The sequence below is a fragment of the Amblyraja radiata genome, chromosome 14 (assembly GCF_010909765.2).
Source record: "Amblyraja radiata isolate CabotCenter1 chromosome 14, sAmbRad1.1.pri, whole genome shotgun sequence".
NCBI classification, from domain to species: domain Eukaryota; kingdom Metazoa; phylum Chordata; class Chondrichthyes; order Rajiformes; family Rajidae; genus Amblyraja; species Amblyraja radiata.
Genome location: NC_045969.1, coordinates 48,657,502 through 48,672,889, shown reverse-complemented (window position 1 = coordinate 48,672,889; position 15,388 = coordinate 48,657,502). Strand labels below are relative to the sequence as shown.

Below are 15,388 nucleotides of genomic sequence, written 5' to 3'. Positions count from 1 at the left end.
CACAATTATTATGAAATGAAACAATCTGTCTCAATAACTATTGTCTTATTATTATGGTTATTGAGACAGATTGTGCGTATTCACTTTAAGTATTCGTAAAGAAACAAATACTAATAGAAGCATGACAGACTTTAGGTACATTGTTTATTGCTGTTAAGTAGACTTGCGATGAAGAACCTTGTAGTGAACAAAGATTTAATCTGAAAGTCAACATGTTCTACTATTTTGTGCTGTAACGACACCTGGAGATAGTATTATTATTTAAAACAAATACAGTATTTGCCTAAAATCCACATATTATGTTAAAAGTAATTTATCATCTGAATTTAACATGTCTACAGGCTTAATAATCTTTCATTATTTCATAATAAGTGTTATAATCACATTCAGAGGGCGGTGGAGGCCAGTTCTCTGGATACTTTCAAGAGAGAGCTAGATAGGGCTCTTAAAGATAGCGGAGTCAGGGGATATGGGGAGAAGGCAGGAACGGCGTACTGATTGTGGATGATCAGCCATGATGACATTGAATGGCGGTGCTGGCTCGAAGGGCCGAATGGCCTACTCCTGCACTTATTGTCTATTGTCTATTGTCTTGAGGAAGAAGGTCAGAATGCATAGGAACACAAATTTTACAGTATTGGAGGCAATAGTGGTGAAGGGTGGGCCTTGCATATATCATCGGTTTATTCTACTGAAGCCTGTATAAAATCTTGGGGCATATGAGTAGTCCAATACCATTCTGTGTGGGCAGAGATGGCACAAAGTGAAATTCCATGGGAATAGTTGCTGCTCCTCAAGCCAAGTGCAGGTTCTTTTACTAAACCTTGGGGACAAATTTGAGCTCACTCTTGGCCTCTTGAAGCTGCTTGAGGTTGACGGTCGGTCCTGGTAATTTCACTGCTCCAGGCAACTCTTTCTTCTCATCTGATTTATTGCATGTCCCCTGTATTAAACAAAATTAATTACCAATCACCAGAAAGGAATAAGACCTTTTCCTCACACATTGGCCACTCTCTTGGCCAGAAGATAATGTGGGCTCATTGGTAGCATTGTTACAGCCGAATGAAAGGGATGCGAGTTAGCAGTTGGCAACCTGGAGAGGTGTGAGCCATGAATGAAACCGTGGAACCTTTCCTTCTGGTCGGAAGGCCGTGGCGTCAAATCTGCCCCAGAGACACAGGTTTTGAGTACAAAATCTACACTTTTGTGGCAAGTCTGCTTTGTTAAAAAATATCTGGTGCTTTCATTGAAACAATGTCCCTCAGCAGTATTTTAAAGCGGAGAAAGTGAGTTTTCCCAAATGATATGGTCAATACTTATTCCTTGCCTAACATCCTAACATTTGTGGATGACACAAAGCTGGGTGGCTGTGTGAGCTGCGTGGAGGATGCCATGAGGCTGCAGGGTGACTTGGATAGGTTGGGTGAGTGGGCAGATGCATGGCAGGTACAGTATTATGAGGATAAATGTAAGGTTATCCACTTTGATGACAAGAATAAGAAGGCAGATTATTATCTGAATGGTGTCAGATTAAGAAAAGGGGAGGTGCAACGAGACCTGGGGGTCCATGTACACCAGTCACTGAAAGTAAGCATACCGGCACAGCTAGCAGTGAAGATAGCAAATGGCAAGTTGGCCTTCATAGCGAGAGGATTTGATTATTGGAGCAAGGAGGTCCAACTGCAGGTGAGACTTGAATATTGGAATATTGTGTGTGGTTTTGGTCTCCTAATTTGAGGAAGGACATTCTTGCTATTGAGGGAGTGCAGCATGGCTTCAACAGGGTAACTCCCGGGATGGTGGAACTGACATATGATGGAAGAATGGATCAACTGGGCTTATACTCACTGGAATTTAGGATGAGAGGGGATCTTATAGAAACATACAAAATTCTTAAGGGATTGGACAGGCTAGACGCAGGAAAAATGTTCCCGATATTGGGAGAGTCTAGAACCAGGGGTCACAGTTTAAGAATAAGGGGTAGGCCATTTGGGATTGAGATGAGGAAAAACATTTTCACCCAGCGAATTGTGAATCTGTGGAATTCTCTGCCACAGAAGGCTGTGGAGGCCAATTCACTGGATGTATTCAAGAGAGAGTTGGATATAGCTCTTAGGGCTAACAGAAACAAGGGTTATGGGGAGAAAGCAGGAACGGGGTACTGATTCTGGATGATCAATAATGTTTTATTATTAATGTTTAATGTTTTAACTGTCACTGTATGTCATGTTGTCACTTGCGGGTGTGGCACCAAGGCAAATTCCTTGTATGTGAATACTACCAATAAACATTCATTCATCATTTTGAATGGCTCTGCTGGCTAGAAGGGCCGAATGGCCTACTCCTGCACCTATTTTCTATGTTTCTATCCGGTTATTTAAATGCTGTTTGTTGGGACCTGCTCTGGGCAAATTAGGTGCTGTATTTCCCTTATTACAATAGTGACTGCTCTTCAAAATTATGCCCCTGTCCCACTTAGGAAACCTGAACGGAAACCTCTGGAGACTTTGCGCCCCACCCAAGGTTTCCATGCGGTTCCCGGAGGTTGCAGATAGTGGAAGCAGGTAGGGAGACTGACAAAAACCTCCGGGAACCGCACGGAAACCTTGGGTGGGGCGCAAAGTCTCCAGAGGTTTCCTAAGTGGGACAGGGGCATTACTGTACCTCCTTAATTTTAGAGCACCTTCGACCTTCTTTGGTTTGATTTAGTTTAGTTTAGATATATAGCACGGAAACGGCCCTTCGAGTCCGCGACGACCAGTGATCCTCGCACATTAACACACACTAGGGACAATTTACAAATTTTCAAGTCAATTAACCTACAAACCTGTACATCGTTGGAATGTGGGAGGAAGCCGGAGTTCTCGGGGAAAACTCACATGGTCACAGGGGGAATGTACAAACCATCCAGACAGCACCCATAGTCAGGATTGAACCCGGGTCTGGTGCTGTAAGGCAGCAACGTTACCGCTGCACCACCAGATATCTGGACATCCAGAAAAGCACTTCATAAATTAAAATCTTCACAATCTTAGAGTACAAGTGCCTCGTACATAAAGGGCAGATCATTCTGTAACTTGTTGCATGGTCTTATTCAAATACATAAAGGTATTACTTATCAAGAGGTTGATGTTTCCACCCTATCCCCACTAAGTTATATTAAAAATCTTGAATAAAAGTTAAATTCATACAACCCAGCTATGGACGGGAGACATGGCAACTGAGATTCTTTAGACCTGCTGAATTATAGAGCAAAATTAAAATGTTGTCATATTTTAGCTTGCTGAAACGAGACTGGTGCTGCAGTACAGCGATATATGTTACTGTAATATTAATCCAGAGACTAGGCCTGATAATGTGGAGACATAAATTCACGTCCGCCAACACCAACTGGGGAATTTCATGAACATGGAATACAAAGCTGGTTAGGATTTGTAATGGGGATCATGGAACTACTAGCTGGTTAATACAATTCCACCTGTGTCGCTGATACCTTGTGAGGAAGGAAATCTGCTGTCCTCACCTGATTTGGCCATGCTGACTGATGATCAATTTCCAACTATTTATCATCGTTAGACCAAAATACGAGAGAACTCTCCCTAATAGTACTGTGGGTGAACAATAACCAATAGTACAAGATGGTGACTCATTCACCAACATCTTTTTAAGAGCAATTTGAAAATGCATAACTGGTCAGCGATCTCTACGTCCCATGAATGAATAAGTAAAGGAAAATGGTGGTATTGTTCTGTAAATGGAGCTAATTCTGGCAAGTGCCATAAACGCACCAATTCTTTCAAACCTGGTTATGAATGTGAAACAGATGCCTCACTTCTACTTGCAGAATTGAGTCATTTAGTCTTACAGTACAGCGTGGAAACAGGCACTTTGGCCCACATTGCCCACACCGGCCAACATCTCCCATTACACTAGTCCCATATCCCTCAAAACCTGTCCTATCCATGTATCTGTCTGAATGTTTCTTACACCTTGCAATAATACCTGCTTCAACTCCCTCCAGCACATCCGATATACCCACCACCCTTTATGCGGTACGGTGGCACAGCAATAGATTTCCTGCCGTACAGCGTCAGAGATCCGGGTACGATCCTGCCTACGGCGCTGTCTGTACGGAGTTTGTGCGTTCTCCCTGAAACCCGTGGGTTTTGTCCAGGAGCTCCGATTTCCTCCCACACTCCAAAGACGTAGAGGTTTGTAGGTTAATGGGCTTGGTATAAATGTAAATTGTTCATAGTGTGTGTAGAATAATGTTAGTGTGCGGGGATCACTGATCGGTGGGCCGAAGGGCTTGTTTCCACACTGTATCTCCAAACTAAACTAAGGGAGACCTGGCGTGGGGGAAGGGGGGTGCCAAGTACAAAGGGGGGTCCGAGTGGGGGGACGGGGAGGGGACGAAGAAGGGATGTACTTTTTGTAACATTGTCGCAGCCTTTGTGGTGACTCTTGTGTACTTTCTATGCAAAAACAAAGGATTTTGCTGCACCTAACTAGGTACAAATGGCAAAGTATCATCATCCTCATCACCCTTTCCGCTTGACAACATATTTCCTATAACATGGTGAAGAGTATTCTTTAGTATTTACTTTAGTTTTAGAGAAACGACAAGGAAACCTTCGGCCCACTGAGTTCAAGCCGGCCATCGATCACCCATTCACACTAGTCCTGTTATCCCACTTTCTTATCCACTACCTACACTGCCTACACCTTGAAACTCACATGACTTTGGGATGTGAGGAAACTGGAGCACCCAAAGATCAAAGAAAGAGCATGTAAACTTCACACAGACAGCACCCAAGGTCAGGATGGAACCCAGATCTCTGGTGTTGTGAGACAGCAGCTCTAAAAGCTGTTGGTATTCTGTCAGGTGTCCTGAGTAATATTTAACACTCTACCAACATCACTGTCCATGGATGTTGTAAAGCTATACATCGTGGCCACAGGCCTATTGGCCCTAGTTGTCCATGCCTGACGTTACCTAAACAAACTAGTCTTACTTTCCTCACCTGGTGCATATGCATCCAATTTTTTCCTATCCATGTACCCATGTACACTATTTTCTTTCACAATAGACAATAGGTGCAGGATTAGGCCATTCGGCCCTTCGAGCCAGCACCACCATCTATATTACTAAAACGCTGATCTTGACCACTTCCTGTTGGTCTGTATATTGATTTTAGAAAAAACACTGCCACTTACGGCTGTGATTTTTGGCCATCTTACTCAGAGTCCCCTCCGCTGTGCAGGACAAGAGGATTTTTCCCATCGATGAAAAATAAAAGAGTTATTAGTGTTTAAAAAATGTTGCGATTCTCTCTCCTGAAGGCCACTCCCCTTCCGGAGGGACTATAAAACCCAGAAGTGTTGAGTGCCTCAGTCAGTCTCTGCAAGATGCGGGAGCGAGAGGGTCACGTCTCTCAGTCTGAGCTGTGAATAACACTGAACATATGTCTACTAAACTGTGAGTGTGGTTTTACTGACCTGTCAGTGTCCTTAATGTGGTTTGAAAATATAGTTTGGAAATGCTAAAGCTTGAAGTGGCATGAAACGGCACTTGAATTTGGTGGCCTTGCACCCTGCTTCAAGTGGCATGAAACTGCACTTGAATTTGGTGGTCTGGCACCCTGCTTGAAATGGCATGAAACTGCACTTGAATTTGGTGGCCCTGCACCCTGCTTGAAATGGCATGAAACTGCACTTGAATTTGGTGGCCTTGCACCCTGCTTGAAGTGGCATGAAACTGAACTTGAATTTGGTGGCCTTGCCTCCTGCTTGAAGTGGCATGAAACTGCACTTGAGTTTGGTGGCCTTGCACTCTGATTGAAGTGGTAGGAAACTGCACTTGAGTTTGGTGACCCTGCACCCTGCTTGAATTGGTAGGAAACTGCACTTGAATTTGGTGGCCTTGCACCCTGCCTGAAATGGAATTTCAAGGAATAGCCATGATTCAACTGCCAGCCCACCAACCGTGAGTGAGCTGCCAGCACATCAGGCTTGAGTGACTGATCTGCCACCCCAGGAATCCATTTGGCCCACAATGGAAACCAGTCCCTTCAGCCACAACACCCATACTAGCAGTCCATAAAGCCTCCCCCCACTGGCCACCAATATTGGAATTGGTGGAAAGGTGGAATATTGCGTTGGGGGACCAGCCCTCCCATGTAAACATGGGACCCAACGGGTCCCACTTAGTCTAGTTCAATATGATCATGGCTGATCATCCACAATCAGTACCCTGTTCCTGCCTCCTCCCCATCTCCCCTGACTCCGCTATCTTTAAGAGCTCATTCAAGGTATACCCCACCCTCTGTGTGAATTAATTGTCCCTTAGGTCCCGTTTAAACCATTCCCTTCTCTCCTTAAACCTATGCCCTCTATTATTGAACTCCCCAACCCTGGGGGGATGACTGTGGTTGTTTCGAAACCTAACTTTATAAGGTTACCCTTGAGCCTCCTACACTCCAAGGGAAAATGACCAAGCCTATCCAGCCTCTCCCTATAACTAATTTGCTTGAGACCTGGTAACATCCACTTTGTTCACCTTTTCCACTTTAATGGCACCCTTCCCATGGCTGTACATAGTACTCCAACTTTGACCTTACCAACATCACACACACCTGCAACACGATGTCCCAACTCTTGTACTCAATACCCTGACTGAACAGGGCAAACATGCAAACATCACCACATTATCCACTTGCAAATCATGCCACTTGCATTTGCATCCAAATCATTGTGGACTCAGCACCAATCATTTGGTACAACATGGGTTACGGTGGACCCAGAACGAATAATCTAGTGCAACATGTGTTACAGGCCTCCAGTTTGAATAACAAACCTCTTACACCCCCCTCAGTCTCCAACATTCAAGCCAATTCTAAGTCCAATAGGCTAGCCTATCTTGGATCTCACGTAACCGTTTACAAGGTTAATTCCCGGGATGGCGGGACTCATATGCTGAGAGAATGGAGCAGATGGGCTTGTACACTCTGGAGTTTAGAAGGATGAGAGGGTATCTTATTGAAGCATATAAGATTGTTAAGGGTTTGGACACGCTGGAGGCAGGAAACATGTTCCCGATGTTGGGGGAGTCCAGAACCAGGGGCCACAGTTTAAGAATAAGGGGTAAGCCATTTAGAACGGAGACGAGGAAACACTTTTTCTCACAGAGGGTTGTGAGTGTGTGGAATTCTCTGCCTCATAGGGCGGTAGAGAGCTTTCAAGAGAGAGCTGGATAGGGCTCTTAAACTTAGCGGAGTCAGGGGATATGGGGAAAAGGCAGGAACGGGCACTGATTGGGAATGATCAGCCATGATCACATTGAATGGCGGTGCTGGCTCGAAGGGCCGAATGGCCTACTCCTGCACCTATTGTCTATTGTAACCTAACCAGCTTATCATGAGGTACCTTGCCTTGGTCATTTCAAAATTCTCGATCATCTTGGTAAGACACCATGTCGCACCCTCAATGGTACTACCCTCAATATGTTCTTGCCTTTCGCTCGGCATCTCCTCCAATAGCTTACCCACCACTGATATCGTTCTTGTAGAAAGTGCTGCTCATTTTGTCAAATTATAACAATTGTCGGTGTCTAAGTGGGGTCCAGATACCCTGAAATACGCTGTGACCGCATTGCATCGCTGTAATCCACGTTCTCTCTTACCTCGTCGGCATCTATTGTACATTCTTTTCTTTTGCTGGGATGTCCCGCTCCAGGCAGTAAGGCACCCATGGGTATGTTTATGTTGGCCTGCAATTATTTCAGACAAACCAACCAGTTAAGCATTCAATGGCAATCGTGACAGCCCGCCATACCCGCTGATAAGCATCGGGTGTCACCATGTCGCGTTGTTTCAGCAACTCTCTGCCAAGTTTTATCCATCTCACCTGAATAGATTTGACGTTGGAACTTCGTTTGGACATTTTGTAGAGAGAGGCCTGATTTCCCGCTGGAAACGAGAAAAGACAATTAAATCCAAACATTCAGAATATAGGAGCCGTACGTTTAGAACTGGAACTGACAAAATTGCCGCAGCATTATAGGTGATCCGGCTGCAGATAATCTTTCAGTGTTCATTTCAGTGTTGCCTGGATACCTCTTGCAGAGACACAAGCTATGAACATTTGATCCTCTGTTCAATGAGACCCAGATGAATCTTTAATAGACATCGAAATTATGTTCCCGATCCAATCCGCATTGTGCCGCGGAAAGAAATGGGCGTTAGCGGGTCGGACGGGAGGACACTTGAAGAAAGTTTAGGCTTATCCAAAACAATGACAGCAAGGAACGAGAACTGAAACGCAGAGGTCCCTCCCTCCTGGCGGCTGTGGAAGGCAGAGCGTTGAGCAGTACGCCAGCAGCTCTTTCAGAACTGGGAGAGTTTTAATAAATAGAAACGGAACAACACACATCCAATATCGGTCGGATGTCAGTAACTAATTTAGTCTCGAAAGTTTTAATAGACAGCAGTGTAACAAGCGGGCAGTTCACATTCAACAATCGTTGGAGGTCAGTATTCAAGTGTCGGGCAGGCAGGTGAGGGGGCTGGTGTTGTGCTCACATGAAGCTGGTTGAAATTATTTCTTCCAAACATGGAAATAGGCTTTTTTTTTCAAGCACTACAAGCGGGAACTAGCAACCATCGTGAAATGTTTTCAATTCATTACGCGAGATGAGAGTGTGGCTGCAAGGATAACTTTGCTGCCAAACTTCAGTGTGGTGCAGAAGGCCACGGTGATGCGCGTACAAGTGTCCTAGTGTTAATACTCTGGACCATTGCAAGCCGCTGCGCCCACCAAACAGAGAGGTCGTGGAGAGGTATGTGTGTAGGAATTGAACCGCAGGTGCTGATTTACACCGAAGATAGTCACAACATGGGTTGGACACGCTAGAGGCAGGAAACATGTTCCCGATGTTGGGGGAGTCCAGAACCAGGGGCCACAGTTTAAGAATAAGGAGTAAGCCATTTAGAACGGAAACGAGGAAACACTTTTTCTCACAGAGAGTGGGTGAGTCTGTGGAATAGTGGGTTCTCTGGATACTTTCAAGAGAGAGCTAGATAGGGCTCTTAAAAATAGCGGAGTCAGGGGATATACCGGGTAGAAGGCAAGAACGGGGTACTGATTGGGGATGATCAGCCATGATCACATTGAATGGCGGTGCTGGCTCGAAGGGCCGAAGGGCCTACTGCACCGGGCAGCGGGCCAGGCAGCATCTCTGGAGTGAAGGAATGGGGTGGCGTTTCGGGTCGAGACCCTTGTTCAGACTTGTGGTGGAGTGGGCGATGCTCGCGAGAATCACATCCTCAGATGAAGTATTGGACTACACCGTGGATTGCATCCGGATGACTCACTGTGTGTGAAGGCGGGCCAGGCTGTGGAAAGGTCACTCGGGTTTTTTGGGAGCGTCGCGTCAAAGCCATATGAGCGGGTTGAGCGGACAGACAAGTCAGCCCAACAAAGTCACACCACGCCAGAGCTACCGAGAGTGACTTTCCACAACAACCCCGGGCTTTCGCCCAATGTCCTTATCATTGTCCCCGTGTGTCGTTTGCCCGTTCTTACCCACCAGATCAACTAAACAGGACAACAGCCCGACTCAATCCCCTTTACATTCCATCAAATCCACTCAAAGATGCACCACTGACCCTCGGCCGCATAAGCAGCAGAATGTGTTGAAAAGTTTACAAAAACTGACCTTGTTGACAAGAGTGCAGGGTTTTGTTTTCAGCTTGTTATCCCGAACCAACAGGTGGAATGCTGGGCGCTGTTGAAGTTGGGAAGTAAAGACCCCGAGGTGTTATTGGACGGGCTCAAGGCGACTGGGAGCCGGGTGCTGTGCATCAGTCCGGCTTAGAAGCAACCAGCGAAGAGATAGATTCCTGACGCGGCTCGCAGTTGTTCCAACTAAAAATAGCGGCTGACGGGCAGAAGCTGCTTTTTCCATGTTAGTATCTGCCCTTTTAACTGGGAGGGTCAGCCGCGAATGGCTCGCACCCTCCCGAACCGGGGCACAGCGGGAACGAATTGCACTCTCTCGGACCCCGTTTATTTAACCCGGGGTATTCCGTAACAATTTCCCGACTTTCCTTTCCAGCCTGACTTTATTTCACACCAGGAATGATTTGGACAACATGTATCCAAACATAACACATAACTCCTGTTTACATCTACACAAATATAAATGATGCGATTCCAACATAAAAAACTATGGATCAGGTCATTCTAAAGACACGCGATCAAAAACTACAAGCGAAACATTTCTTGAATCGTTCATTCAACGATTCAGAAAGCGCTTAGTAAATATATCTCAACAGAATATTGTTCTGACCTAATGTCAAGGTTATTGTCATGACTGGCAAATGTAACCAGAGCTTCAGGAACCTATATGTGCAACCTAAGCTAACTTTGAGTGAAAGACGCCCTCAAATTATTGACACATCACCGCATTTGAAGCGAGGCGTCAGGTTTACTAAATCATCAAGTTATACAGCTGTAATTTAGACAAGTAGCCTTGTAATGACATGTAATTCATGAAATTATATTCGCACAATGCAAAGAACTTAATCAGAACTCAAATGAGTAAATACACAATTCTGCTTATACATATGTTTTCTTAAAATATGAATCACTTGCAGATAAGAAAAAAATCACTTTTCATAATTAGTATTTGGAATCTGGACCCCACATATTTGCTGATTGGAGATTTCATTTTGTAAGCAGTTTTAATTCCCCAATCAGTGAATTCATGCCTTCAGTGCTATCATCAAAGATAATAACTTGTCATCTCCAGACTGTCATTTTCAGAAGGAGTAAATAGCAATTTGATTGATTTATTTAGTTCCATAACTAAATGATTAACATTCCACTGGCAACGAATTTCCAAAATGGAAAGGATTCTGGAGTATAGATCCAGGTGACATAGTGGCTGAATAGTTGGGATTGTTTCTTTACAGCTCCATGGACCTGGGTTGAGTTCTAACCTTGAGTGCTAACTGCTTGGAGTTTGCATGTTCTCCCTGTGGCTGTGTGGATTTCTGCTACTTGTTCTGGATCTTTGCAACTCCCAAGGATGGGCTAACAGATTAATTGATTATTAAGAATTATTGATAGTGACAAAATAATCAAAGGTGCAAGGGTATTTGATCACAGCATGGTTAGGATTAGAATACTAAAACAGGGATGTGATGCTGAGGCTTTATAAGGCACTGCTCAGATTGCATTTAGAGTATTGTGAGCAGTTTTGTGCCCCATATCTGAGGAAGGATGTGCTAACGTTGGAGAGGGTCCAGAGAAGGTTTGCGAAAATTATCCCAGGAATGAGTGGGTTAACATATGATGAGCGTTTGATGGCACTGGTCCTGAACCTGCTGGAGTTTAGAAGGATGAGGTGACACCTCATTGAAACTTCCCAAAAAATGAAAGGCCTGGATAGTGTAGATGTGGGGAGGATGTTTCCACTAGTGGGACAGTCTAGGAGCAGAGGCCATGGCCTCAGAATAAATGATGTACCATTTGAAAAGAGATGAGGAATTTCTTTAGTCATCGGGTGGTGAATCTGTGGAATTTGTGGCCACAGATGGCTGTGGAGACCGTCAATTGAGGCGGAGATTGACAGATTCTTGATTAGTACGGGTGTCAGGGGTTATGTGGACAAGGCAGGAAAACGGGGTTGAGAGTGAAAGATATATTTCAACCATGATTGAATGGCGGAGTAGACTTGATGAGCTGAATGGCCTAATTCTGCTCCTATAACTTATGAACATGGTTATAGCAGATAAGGAAGCCCGTTTAGGCCTTTGTACTGAACAATGTGTATGAGTGGAATGAGTGGGATATAATTCTCCACCCTAGTCAGACCTTTGTCTCAGTGGACTCTCACACTGTGCCCAATATATGCTGTAAACTGGAAGCTTATCTTGTTGCAGCATTCTGGACTGAAATATTGGTATTAGTGTAGGATGCACTAAGATGCACTGAAAAGCCTTTGTGTGTTATCTAATTAAATCGGATAATGTTATATATGAATCAAAGTATAATAGCCTGAAGAACAGTCTCGACCTGAAACGTCACCCATTCCGTCTATCCAGAGATGCTGCCTGTCCCGTTGAGTTACTCCAGCATTTTGTGTCTAACTTCAATATTTGGAAGCATATGACCAGGGCTTTCACAATTACCTTTTTTTACATCCCTCCGCCATCTAGGAGAAATTCCACCTGGACCAGGTGACTTATCAGGTTAGTGCACCTAACCTTTCATGCAACTCTTCCTGACCAATTTCTAGCCTGTCCAGAATTATCTTCCTTTGCTGGGATTGCACTTTCTTCCTTGGTAAAGACTGACGTAAAGTACTCAATTACTGTGCCATTCTCATTATTCTGAAAGGCACAATCTGCTCAATCTTTCTTCAAAAGTAAATATATTCACAATCACAAGAATCAATCTTGTAAATCTCTGCAGAACTTCCAATGCAAATATATTATTCCTTAAATATGCAGATCAGATATGAACACAAATTCCAGGAGTAGTTGCACCACCAACAACAAAGTTATATTAAACAAGCCTCCTCTGGAACACCACACCCCTGAAGAATCAAATACACAGGACAAGATGTTAAGAAGTCCCTTGTGCCAATAGGTGGGGAGCATTTCACGACATTCGTTGATTGTTGAGAGTGGTAGACGCTCAACATCTGTGGGGGGGGGGGGCGGGGGGGGGGGTGGGGGAGTGGATACGTATATCTTGGCCTGGGTAACCTTCAGGACAGTTGGGCACAGGACACATCATCAGTAGTGTACCCTTGCATCACTGGGTGTTTCGGCCTTTTAACACTATACACCCTCCACAAGGGCGGCCCGCTGCAGGATGATCAGCCCTCAGCGCGTGTCCCGTGGCAAACCGTCCCAAAGATTCACCCTGAAATACTTGGGCCCAGCATGGGTCTTTCCGCTTGAGCCAAATCCACCGGCTGCTTCTTTCAGCCGCCTCTGAGAGTGATCTTATGGTCTTCCGCAGAGCCTGACCGTGGATTCCAAGCTCCTTCAGCAGTCTGATGGTAGATGACGCAACAAATCCTCTGCATCCCACTTCAACTGGATAGACTTTGGTGTTCCAGCCACGCTGCGTTGCCTCTGCTGCAAGCTCTGCGTAACGCAGCTTCTTACGCTCATAGGCCTCCTCAACAGAGTTCTCCCATGGAACTGTGAGCTCTATGATGTAAGCAGTCTTCTGTGAAGGGGACCAGAACACCAAGTCTGGCCTGAGGTTGGTGGAAGCAATTTCAGGTGGAAAAACTAGTTGTCGGCCGATGTCCGCCAGCATCCTCCAGTCGCGGGCCCTGCATAGGTTTCCTTCTTCTGATCTGGTGGAAGGATGTTTAGATGTTTTCTGTCCTTCTCGGACAAAGGTTGTTGCCCTTAGGGGGAGGGGGTTGCTTGCTCTCGGAGGCAAGGAGTTGGTCGCACACCGCCTGTTCTCAAGGGCTGATGCCAGGCTTTTTAGTACCTGATTATGGCGCCACGTGTATCTCCCTTGCGTGAGGCTGGTCTTGCAGCCTACCATGATGTGTTTGAGGGTCGCTGGAGTTGGGCAGAGGGCAAGTTATATTAAACAAGCCTCCTCTGGAACACCACACCCCTTACTATACAAGTCAATACTCCATTTGCCCTTCGACTTACCTGCTGTAACTACACGCTATATTTTGTGAAACTGTAGATACTAGAAATCTAAAATTAAAACAGAAAATTCTCCGAAGACATACAAGTTTGTACGTTAATTGGCTTGGTATATTTGTAAATTGTCCTTAGTGTGTGTGGGATAGTGTAAGTGTGCGTGGATCGCTTGTCAGCATGGACTCGATGGGCCGAAGCGCTTATTTCCGCAATGTATTGCTGAACTAAACTAAATAAACTAAACTAAAATTCTAGGAGCACTCAGCAACTCAGGCAGCATCTGTGGAAAGAGAAACAGAGTTAATGTATCAGGTCGAAGATTTATTTGGCAGAATTATATCAATAGAGGCTCAGAAACAAGCCTTTTGGCCCAACTTGTCCAAACCAAGCAAGATGCCCTATTATGCTAGCCCCGCCCACCCATGTTTGGCTCGTATCCCTCTAAATCTTTCATGTCCCTGTACCTGTCAAAATGTCTTCTAAATGTTGTTTTAGTACCTGCCACAACTATCTCCTCTGGAAGGTGGTGCCATATATGTACCATCCTCTGAGTGAAAAACTTGCACCTCAGGTTCCTATTAACTCTTTCCCCTCTCATCTTAAACCTATGTCCTATGGTTCTTGATTCCTCTACTCATTCACCCTATCTACTTGTTTTCAAGAGAGAGGTAGATTTAGCTCTAATGGCTAATGGAATCAAGGGATATGGGGGAAAAAGCAGGAACGGGGTACTGATTTTGGATGATCAGCCATGATCGTATTGAATGGTGGTGCTGACTCGAAGGACCGAGTGGCCTTCTCCTGCACCTATTTTCTATGTTTCTATTTTCTATGTTTCTATTCGAACACAAACAACCTACAACTTCTGACACTCAATATCCTGACTGATGAAGGCCAAATTCTACATAGTACCCTTTGACTGGTGAAAGCCAATGTTTCAAAAGCATTCTTGACTGCCTTATCTACCTGTGACACCACTTTCAGTGAACTATGTACCTGCGCTCTAAGAGCCTATTGCTCTACAACACTTTCCAGAGCCCTGGTTTGACTTCCCAAAATGCAACAACTCACACCTCCCTGCATTGAACTCCATTAGCCATTCCTCAGCCCACTTGCCCAGATGGTCAAGAGCCTGCTCTAAATTTTGATAACCGTCTTTACTACCTATGTTACCACCCACTTTAGTGTCAACAAGTAGGAAAGCAGGCTAGTTTAATGTTGCAAAGAAGGTGGGAAGAAATATACTGAACAAAATGCAAATCTCTGACAAGGAGAGGCCAGGGTTGTTGTGGTGATATCTGTCCATGGAGTCATCTGGTTGATAGATGGTGATACAAGGGACTGCAGATGCTGGAATCTTGAGCAAAAAAAAGAAATTGCTGGAGAAACTCAGCAAGTCTGGCTGTGGAGGGAATGGGTAGATGACATTTCATGTCGAGACCCTTTTTCAGACTGAGTTCCTCCAGCACTTTGTTTTTTGTTCATTATTAGAGGTATTGGTGAGTTTTACTGCAGATTTTCCATCACAGCTACATCTTCAACTACTTTTGGAAGATTAACTGGCTATTGCGAATTGCCTTTCAGTGTAGGTTTCAAAGGTCAAAGGTTTCAAAGGTCTTTTATTGTCACGTGTATCAACTAAAGTACAGTGATATTCGAATGATCATACAGCCTTACTAAAAAAAGCAACAAAACACACA

The 15,388-nt window shown here is 44.8% G+C and overlaps 2 protein-coding genes across 4 annotated transcripts in view; one reads left to right on the top strand and one right to left on the bottom strand.

Annotated features, from left to right (window-relative positions):
- Window positions 1-125: 125 nt before the first annotated feature.
- The window catches only part of smpx (small muscle protein X-linked), an 18,111-nt gene continuing 2,848 nt past the window's right edge, over window positions 126-15,388 (bottom strand). Inside the window, exons 1-4 of one of the 3 annotated variants that reach the window (XM_033033307.1) lie at window positions 9,716-10,042; window positions 7,906-7,967; window positions 7,682-7,768; window positions 126-943 (exon numbers count right to left, since the gene is read on the bottom strand). In XM_033033307.1, coding sequence (XP_032889198.1) covers window positions 818-943; window positions 7,682-7,768; window positions 7,906-7,941 — 249 coding nt within the window. In that variant the 5' untranslated portion in view covers window positions 7,942-7,967; window positions 9,716-10,042 and the 3' untranslated portion in view covers window positions 126-817. Of the gene's footprint in view, window positions 944-7,681; window positions 7,769-7,905; window positions 8,233-9,715; window positions 10,043-15,388 lie in introns of those variants that run through there. The other 2 variants (XM_033033309.1, XM_033033308.1) reach the window with 2 other exon arrangements.
- gtpbp8 (GTP binding protein 8 (putative)) overlaps window positions 8,422-15,388 on the top strand; it is a 25,618-nt gene continuing 18,651 nt past the window's right edge. Inside the window, exon 1 of the mRNA XM_033033306.1 lies at window positions 8,422-8,527. The gene's annotated coding sequence lies outside the window, so the exon portion shown is untranslated. The remainder of the gene's footprint in view (window positions 8,528-15,388) is intronic.